This window comes from Cebus imitator, unplaced genomic scaffold (genome assembly GCF_001604975.1).
Source record: "Cebus imitator isolate Cc_AM_T3 unplaced genomic scaffold, Cebus_imitator-1.0 Scaffold472, whole genome shotgun sequence".
Classification (NCBI taxonomy): Eukaryota; Metazoa; Chordata; class Mammalia; order Primates; family Cebidae; genus Cebus; species Cebus imitator.
In genome coordinates, this window is record NW_016107787.1 from 698,662 (window position 1) to 708,935 (window position 10,274).

Genomic DNA, 10,274 nt, shown 5'->3' on the forward strand with positions numbered 1-10,274 from the left:
TATACATATATAAGTATATATAAACGTATACAAGTATATATAAACATATAAACATATACGCATATAAGTATATATATATGAATATATACACATATATAAACATATACATCTATATGTATATATGTATATATACGTATATATGAAGTATATATACATATATACACATGTATATATAAATACATGTATATATACATGTATATACATATATATACATGTATATATACGTATATATATAAAGTATGTATATATGTGTGTGTGTGTGTATATATATATATATATATATATATATATATAAAGAAACAAGAATTGAAATAAAAGAAATAAGAAGAAATAGAGTTGAAAGTGCTTGTTCCTTGGGAACTAGAAATGCAATAGAGGGTAGGGGAATGGCTGTTTTTCTTAATATGCCTTGTAAAATTATTTTCTTTCAGTATAAGTTTGATTTAAAAAAACTAACCCACAACTAATATACACAGACACATACACAAATAAAACCTGACATGAAAGTTGTATGATGGATTCATATTCTCTTCCCTACTACTAGAAAGAAACTACCACAAATTTGTTGTATATTATATTCTCAAGTAAAAGCTCATTTTCTATTCCCTCTGAATTCTTCTTTTACCTTTAATAGAATAGACCTTTTTATAACTTCTTTTAACTGCCTGCATTTTCCCTACTAGTTTATCTGCAAAGGACTCTTCTTTAAATATAGTAGAACATAAAAGAGTGTAGGATAATATTCAGAATAGAGGTTTACATAGAGTCACACAAACTAACTCTTTCTGTCTCCCAACACCTTTCATCTCTTCTTCAGAGCACAGGGCAGTCATGGAAGCCGCTTTTGTGTATGGGACTACATACCAATTTGTCTTAACCACAGAAATTGCCCTTTTGGAAAGTATTGGGTATGTATAAAAAGCACATGTCAACAATTTAAAGTTTTTTTTCTTTGTTCACGTTTTTCATATTACTTAGCATTTCCATTATATTCCCACAGCATGGGCTTATATGAAGGAATCATAGCAGATGTGAATATATAAATGAAGCCTGAAATCCTCTTTATTACTGTCGTCTGCTGTATTATAGTCTTAAAAAATACAGAAGTGATGTTAGACTAAGGTAATGAAGGCAGTATGGATAAGCCACAAGATACATGTTGCCAAGTGGGATATCTTAGGAATGTATCTCCTGCAGTGATCAAATAGGGAGTAAAAATAACAGCTTTCATAATGAAGCTTCAGAAATTTCTTGTGAGTCTTTTATAAATTATGTGTCATAGTAATCTTAAATGTATTTAAGTACAGTTTTTGAACAGAATGTTTGAATGTTTATTTTTCTTGCCTAGTTTACAATTTTAGGTAGAAGCCTACTTTGCTTTCTTTTTGGCTGGCTCCCTAGGGTTAAAGTTTTCTTTCTTTTTTTGACTTCAAAATGTTCTTCAGGAAAATTGATCCAAAACAGGGCAAAATGGGGATTGTATGACCTTTTAATGCCATCCAAGAGTTTTTAATGAGCCCTCCTGCTGACCTCTCAGGAAATAGCAGCTATATGATATACCACACACAAATGTTTAAAGCCAAGATGTTTTATAGCTCTACGTTTAGAGGCTAGTGTATAACAAACTGATAAGGTGTAATAACTTTTGAGGGAATGGGAGTAGGCAGAGAAAAAAGTTTCTACAAAGAGAAGTTATGTTGTTATTGATCTGTATGACAGTAACCAGCATTCCTCTTTCCATTAGTCTCTCCATATTTACCTGTCTCATTCTGCTGGTTCTCTCATTAATGAGTTAAATAAAATGGATGCATGCTCACTGTTTTTCCATACTGCTGATTTCCCATTCTGGAATTGGGGGAAGCCTTGTTATTCTCCATACCACAGTGATTGCATGCTAGCCCCACAGTTTCTCTGAGGCTTAGTTGTTTGTATTCTCTTGTGTTACCAGCTTCTATATTTTTTAGCTAATGAATAATTGGAAATAATGGTGAATGGTGAATGCTGATATGCTTAAAACATAAAGAGGTAGTTATTTATTGGTAAGGTATAGGTCCTATTATTTACCTTACACATCCTGTTCAGTAAGTTATACATATACATATATATAGTATATGTGTATATATAGTCTATACACACACACACACACACACACACAGAGAGAATATGTATATTTATTTTGAGACTAAAGCATGGTATTGTTCTGTAAGATTTTTTTTGTTTTCCTGTTTTTTAAATGGGAGTTTAAAAATGCACAGTTATCTTCTTATCCTGTTTTTCATTTGCTTCTTAACCTGTTTTTCATTTTCATGAGTATATGATGTATTGGGGAAGTTTTGATTATCATTTCTTCATGGATAACAAGATGTCGATGAGTCATCCCTGGACCTGAGGTGACAGGGAAAGATTATGGATTCTGAATACAGTGGTGCTGTGATGTTACTTTTGGATAAAGTAATTGGCTATTTGAGTTGTTTCCTAATAGGAGTAAAGTGAATTTCACTTGTTAGTTCTTTCATTCAGCAAATATTTATTGAATGCCTTCTGTGTGATATAGATGCTATTCTAGTTTCTGGCATTATAACATCAGTTAAGGCTAGTATATTAATTACTGTATAATATTTGATCTGAGTGTGTTTGAAGTTACATGTTAGTTAAGAAAGGTGCCTGTGATAGGTAGTAAAAGAGATAGCATGCCATAGACTCCAGTACTTTCTGCTACCTCTGTATATTGCCTTCCTAAAGAATCTATGGGCAAAGAAGGGTATTATCTATGCCCCATCCATATCGCAATCAAGTAAATCAGAGGTGGGCACTTGACCTAGGGCCAGCCAGTCCATTGGTTTACTTGAGCAAATGAGAGAGATGAGAGATCCTCTCTCCCAGGAACTTAGATTGGACTTGGAAAAACTGGATTATACAACATGGTAGCTGTCTTGCTCACAGGAATGTTTTGCCCACTTACAAGTAAAACAGAAAGGTGTCTTCCGAGACTCAATTGGTAACTGAAAAGTGTTAATGGCAAACTGAAGTTTCCTGAACTCTTGCTGTTCAGGTCTCTACATTTATCTTCTGACTTTTCTTTGATCCAATTATTTGAATTTTCCTTATACTCTATGAGATTTTCTTGTAAACTTCAAATAAGTTTCAGTAGTTTTGTTTTCTGTTATCTGCAAGCAAATATGATCCCTGATAAAATGATTTTCCAACATTATTCTTTTGTTTCAAGGCTGCAATGTGAAGTCCAGCCTTACTTATTAGGACCTTATGCACTCACCACTTTACTTTCAGCAGTATGTGACTGTTCAGGAATCCCCTCAATAAGTTATATACTTTCATTGCATCTTAACTTTTGTTTGAAATGCTTATTTGTCCTGTCTGATTGGAGAGGTCATTCTCTCCTTTTTTGTTTTTTAAGCTCTGAGACAATCTGCCTTTTCTCCTCCTTCCTTCTCCTTCCTAATTTGAAGCAGAAAGAAAATATTTCCTTGTTCCTCATAGTATTTTTACATATTATAGCACTTACCAAATCCATTTTAATTGTTTTGCTAAATATATCCCCTTCAAGGATGTAATTGTTTTATTTATCTTTGTCTGTTGTGTTTTGCATAGGGCCTAACACATAGTAGGGATTAAGTAAAGCTTTGAGTGACTATTTCTTTAATCATTGAATTGATTAGAAATTACTTTGTAATTAAATTTGAAGTCAGTGAACCTTGTAAGCTCACTTTAAATATGTCTCAAGAATTAAAATAGCATTTTAAAAATAAAATTTTGTAGTATTTTGCCAAACCCTACTAATGCCATATGGATATTTCTAAAATGCTATTTTAATTTTGGCAAACCTTATCTCCACTATAAGTTTATCTTTGAATTCTGTTACTGAAGGGAATGCCAAAGCTCAAATCCTAAGCCATATTTGCTGAGTTTTGTAATATTTCAGATACAAACTCACAAACTCCCACAAACTGCCACATGGTTTCTATTTTAGAATGTTTTGGCTGAAGTTTATTCAAAACAGCTTTGGGTTTAAATTAAATATAGAAAATTTGTGTTACAAAGCTTCATTTAGCATAGCTCTAGAAAAGCAACTATATTTAGAGATAATCTCATTGTCCGTAAGGTGACAGCCTTTTATGGAAAAAAGGTTATAAGCCTGCCTGTAACCTATTATAATTTAGAAACTACCATATTAAAAAGTTCAGGAAAAAAATTGTTTATACAACTCATGTGGTTTATTGTTTATACAACTAATATTAAGGTTAATTTACTTTAATATTAACCTTATATAAAAATTGTTTGTATAAAAATTGTTTATACAACTCAAGGTTAATTCACTTTAATATCCTATATCTTCTTTTTTGCCCAAGTTCATTTAATTTTAATGCTATACTCTTTCAGGCTTTTACTAAAATAATAATCAAAAGCATGAGACTTAACACAAAATTTATCATTACATTTTTTTGCATGCTAAAGGGATCACACACTGAACTTCATTAAGTTAATTAATTTTTAATTTGCAGCTCTGAGGATGTGGAATATGCACGTCTCTACTTTTTTCATTGTAAACTAGTCTTGGACTTGACCCAGCAATGTAGAAGAACACTAATGGAACAGCCATTGACTACACTGAACATTCACCTGTTTATTAAGATAATGAAGGCACCTCTGTTGGTATGTGTCTTTATATTTTTGTTTTCTACTGTCTGTATAATTGCAAAAGCTATGTGTCTTATTTTAATATAGTAGATCGTTTATACATAAAATTTATTAAGTTTTGATTTACAGATGCATGTTCACTTAGATGAGTTAGTTATCTTTTCCCTTTTTTGGGTGTTTTTCTTTCATTTTGAGGGATTTAGGAATAATTCCTTATTAAAGGTAGAATAGAAGATAGACATCCATTAAATGACATTTTAATGCCTTTACGTATTATTGCATTGAAACCCAAATATACAATTGTGTAAGTGAAACTATTCTGTGGTAGTAATAATGAACTCTGGGTTTTGGCGAGTACTCATAGATCACAAAGACCACGTCATGGTTAAGAAAATACCTCTTTGAATAATGCTTTGATCACTGTTTTAGGAGTTGGTAGATATTAGAACTATAGGATTTCTGGTGCTGCAGTTTTCTTACCACTAGCCTGAAAAAATGTTATAGAGACACTAGGTGATGGTGATCAGCAGATTTCTTTCTGAAAGGTTGAAGGGTTATACTGAGCGTGTGTAAAATCTTCAGTAGATCTTCTCATTCAGTGTGTCTTTTTTAAAATATAAAAATGGTACACATGTATTTTAAGTAATCCAAACATTGCAGCAAAGTATGAAGGAAAAGTTTAAGAAGTCACTTAATCCCTTCACTCAGAAATTAACTTTAGATGACCACCACACTTATTATCTTTGTACCCATGTGGATACATAGAGATAGGAGAATGAATGGATTAATGGACATGTCATATCGTGTGTACTACTTTATAGTAAGATGTCTAATCTTGGTTTAGTAGAAGAAAAAGAAACTGGTGTGAGACTAGAGGGATTATGGAACTTTGATAAGTGTTTTTCATCAGTAGATGGCTCTTTAGGAATGTTATCTCAGGTGTTTAAAATGGTTATGGAAGACATTAAGAAATAAAAATAATTATTTTTTAACACTTTGTGTTTCTATTTTAGATAGTATTGACTTATTCCTACCTGTGAAAGATGAGAAAATTAACTTCATATGTTCATTTCCATCTCAGCTCCTCTTGCCCTTCTGATTTGTGTTCATTTATTCTTTTTACATTATCAGAGTCTATGGTATTTATATTCTGTTCTGTGACTATAACTCCTTCTTCAAAAGCTTTGCTTCTGCATTTAAATAGATTCAGAGCTCACCACCACAATTTTACGGGTTTTATTCCTTAGTCCTTTACTTAACTTTTTTTCTGTGGTTGGATTTTGACTGCAAGCAATTTTTTTTTAAAGAAAGCAGTTTATAGGTCTTCTTTTCTTTTCCTTTCACATTGGGAGAATACCGTCTGAATTTGTTTTAATCTTCCATTTTAGCATAGAGCAGAGAGAAAGAGAGAGAAAGGATGGTTCACTATGTAGTTCTTCACTATTTCCCTCCAGCTTCAATTTCTGTTCTTCGATAGTGGAGTATTATTAAGAATTCTAAGGATTTTGTCTTTCACCATTAGGGACAAGATTAGTACTTATACCTAGCTTTACTAAAAATCTGTTTTTTCTTTCCTACAACAATCTGGCTTAAGTTGTGCCCTTTCCTAAAGTTTTTGCTCATGAATTTTCTTTTACTATATTTCAAAACTATTTTTTTGTGTTTTTAGATAGATAATAAGGAGGAAGATTCTCTGATCTTATTTCACTTTATAGTACTTACTAGGAATTATGTAGTATTAGTTTTGAAATTAAAAAACTAAAACTTTGGAAACTTCATAATGACTTCAATTAAGGGTGGTTTTACTTGGAAGCGTAACATGGCAAAAAATTAAGGGCATCATTTATGTTATATTCTATATAAACAACAGCCCCTTGAAACACATTTTATGAAATATCATGTGAATGGTACTTCCTGGAATTGTGCAGTGCAGGTGGCCCTGCCCTAACCACTGTTCACACAAAGGAATATTAAATTGTCAATCAAAACCTGAAGTGCAGTTTGCTTCAACACTTTCACAGAGTAATGCATAAAAATTTTATTTGTTTGAACTTTTTTTTTTCCCTAGACAGAAAACTGGGATATAGGATTCAGGCAGAGGCTCCAGAAGTTCAGGTAGACATAGAAATAGGTAGGAATGACCAGTAGTATGAAGCCAAGAAAGATCTGAAAGGCTGAACAGAAGATCAGTGCCAGATTAGAAAGCTAAGGTGATAATTCAAACCTTGATGTCAGCCTAGAAATACTTGGCAGAGGGAAGCCTAGAAGCATAGATGAGTGGACTTTTATAGACTAGAACAGAGTAAATGAATGCAGAGTACAGGAAAGAAGACAAAGCCTTGAAAGATTCCTTGAGACTACTGGAGGGTAGTGAAGGCCTTACCCCAGTGGAATTAAGATGTTAGAACCTCAACTGGTTTGGTCACTTTTATGTTTTAGTACTTTAAACATTTGACCATATCAGTTTTTGAGGTTGTTTTTTGTTCTTAAATAATACATTTAAGGTTAAAAAAAAAAATGAGTAATGCCAAACACTTTTATAGGAAACACCTCTTAAGCCAAAATTTGTTGTAATTGGGTTATACCCTGTGATGGCATAGTTAACTGGAATGAGATAGAGAGGTACCGAAAGTTGGTACCTAAATTTGATGACTGCTTACAGGTTCTTGTTAGTAGCTGACTCTATAGTTGACTTTGAATTCACGTTTCTTGCTTTATTCTTATTCTTTTCTAGTACCACCGAAGCTCATTCCCCCTATTATTGTAGACATTATTCTATATAAAAACCCTTGGGGTTCAATCATGGTTGGGTTTTGTGGGGTTAGTAAGATGCTTTGCAAATTAGCCTGGGTTTTGGGGTTCAGGATCTGAAATAATTTGATATGTTTACAAAGTCTATTTATAAGCTAATAAAAATGGAAAGTAAGATTCAGACTTTTTTGTAAACTGCTTTGTGTCTGATCATTGCAATTATATGTATTATTAGTTTACTTCTAAGCATATGAAAATAGATGCAAATTGCTTTTGTGTGTGTGTATGTTTAATGCTTTTTTTCCTTTAGGTAAAACAGGGTACTTGAATACCTAATTATTGTAGATATATAGTACAACTATGTCTTATAGTCATGACAGGAAGCGTATCATTTTGATCATGTCCAACTAAACATAAATCTTGAGCATAGAATTTTTAAGTGAATTTCGATCTTAAATCGGTTAAGTAAGATTCTGCTAGATACGGAGTTGTTTTAGATGTGTTATTAAAGTTCCCAGCAGTGAACACAGTTGGGAAAATGGTTCAATTATTGTCCTGTTGGCAAATACCAAGGACATTTTAGAATGCTGGTGATTTTCTCCATGATGGATTCAGTTTATATCTGTAGATAGAAGGAAAGCTTTTATCTGAATCCCAAGAAGAATTCTCAAGTGCAGATATCTAATAAAATGTTAAAATATGGATAAGTTTATACATTTTTAACAATCTCTGAAATTTTTACATTATTTTTTATTTTTTCATCTAACTCTGTCTCAGACAGATTCAAGACACTTGAATTACATTAAACCCACTCTTTTATATAGGAAATTAGAAAGATGCTGTTATGATTTATTCATTTAGCTTCTAGTTCTAGAGAACTTATGTGGCAGTGTACAATATTGTATAGCATAGTGTTTCCCAACATGGTTGTTTTAGAGCCTTTGTTAATTGTTTAAAAACCTCATAAGATTACTCTCATAAAAATTATAAAGTGTATAATACAGTATTAGCTGATGCACATTGATGTACAACAGATTTCTGGAACTTTTTAATATTGCGTGACTGAAACTCTATGCTCATTCAGCACACAACTTCGCATCTGCCCTCTTCTTGACCTCAGTCCTTGATACCACCAGTCTACTTTCCATTTGTATGAGTTTGATTACTTTAGATACCACATATACACTGAGTCATGCCTTATTTGTTTTTGCAATTGGCTTATTTCACTTAGAATAATATCCTCAAGGTTCATCCATGTTGTATCATATGTCAAGATTTTCTTCTTTTTTAAGGCTGAGTAATGATGTTGAGTATTTTCAAACGCTTTTCCTGCATTAATTGAAATGACCATGTGATATTTGTCCTTTGTTCTGTCAATGTGGTGTAAAGTGTTACATTAATTAGTTTCTGTATGTCAAACCATTCTTGCATTGCAAGCATAAATCTCACTTGCTCATGATGAGTGATCCTTTTAATGTGCTGCTGAATTCAGTTTGGTAGCTTTTCTTGAGGATTTTTGCCTTAATATTCATTAGGGATATTGCTCATACTGCTCTGTAGTGTCTTTTTCTTGTAGTATCTTTGACTGTAGTATCAGGGTAATGCTGGCCTCATAAAATGAGTTTGGAAATATTCTCACCCCTTCAAAATTTCTGAAGAGGTTAAGAAGGATTGGCATTAATTCTTTAAATGTTTAGTTGGATTTTCCAGTGAAGCCATCTGGTCCTGGACTTTCTTTGTTGGGAGGTTTTTGATTACTGATTTAATTTTTTTGCTAGTTCTAGATCTGTTGAGATTTTCCATTTCTTTTTTTTTTTTTTCCCCCAAGATGGAGTCTTGCTCTGTAGCCCAGGCAGGAGTGCAGTGATGTGATCTCGGCTCACTGCAACCTCTGCCTCCAGGGTCCCAGTTCAAGCAATTCTCCTACCTTAGCCTCCCAAGTAGCTGGGATTAAAGGCATGAGCCACCATGCCCAGCTTATTTTTGTGTTTTTTAGTAGAGACAGGGGTTCACCATTTTGACCAGTCTGGTCTTAAACTCCTGACCTTGTGACCTGCCTGCCTTGGCCTCCCAAAGTGTTGGAATTACAGGCATGACACCATGCTCTGCCCAGATTTTCCATATCTTAATGATTCAGTCTTGGTAGGTTATATGTTTCTAAGAATTTATCCATTTCTTCTAAGTTACCAAATTTACTGGCATATAATTTTTCATAATAGTCTCTTGTAATCCTTTTTATTCTGGTATCATTTTTGAAAGTAAACTTTTAAGTAATTTTAGTTATTTAATAGTAATACATGAATTGTAGAAAAATATTAATATTTTTCTACATTGATAAACCATTGCAAGAGTGTTTCTGTCACTTTTGTATCTTCTCTTATACTAATTTCTATTTATATTACGTATTTTATTTAGTTATAATTTTTATGATACCCAGTGGCTTTCTCTGCCTATCAGGGACATTTGTGATTTTGTTTTATGTCAAATGGAATGGATTATAACTTCATAATTAGGCAGGGTGCAGTGGCTCCCACTTGTAATCCCAGCACTTTGGGAAGCTGAGGTGGGTGGATTGCTTGAGGCCAGGAGTTTGAGACCAGCCTGAGCAAAATAGGAAGACCCTATCTCTACAAAAACATCAAACATTAGTTGGGCATGGTGGTGTCCACCTTTAGTCCGAGCTACTTGGGAGGCTTTGATGGTAGGAGGATCACCGGAGCCTGGGGAAGTTGAGGCTGCAGTGAGCTGTGATTATGCCATTGTACTCCAGCCTGGGCAACAGAGTGAGTGAGACTCTGTCTCAAAAAAAAAAAAAGAAAGAATAGAATGTCTCTTACCAGACTTTAGAAAGGTGTCAGACTAGTAAG

The 10,274-nt window shown here is 33.2% G+C and overlaps 1 protein-coding gene across 10 annotated transcripts in view; it reads left to right on the plus strand.

Moving 5' to 3' along the window:
* The window catches only part of TXNDC16 (thioredoxin domain containing 16), a 115,026-nt gene that overhangs the window by 34,104 nt on the left and 70,648 nt on the right, over window positions 1-10,274 (plus strand). For 9 of the 10 annotated variants that reach the window (XM_017512407.2, XM_017512408.2, XM_017512406.2 and 6 more), the window contains 2 exons: window positions 818-908; window positions 4,521-4,671. In XM_017512407.2, coding sequence (XP_017367896.1) covers window positions 818-908; window positions 4,521-4,671 — 242 coding nt within the window. The remainder of the gene's footprint in view (window positions 1-817; window positions 909-4,520; window positions 4,672-10,274) is intronic. The other variant, XM_017512411.2, reaches the window with a different exon arrangement.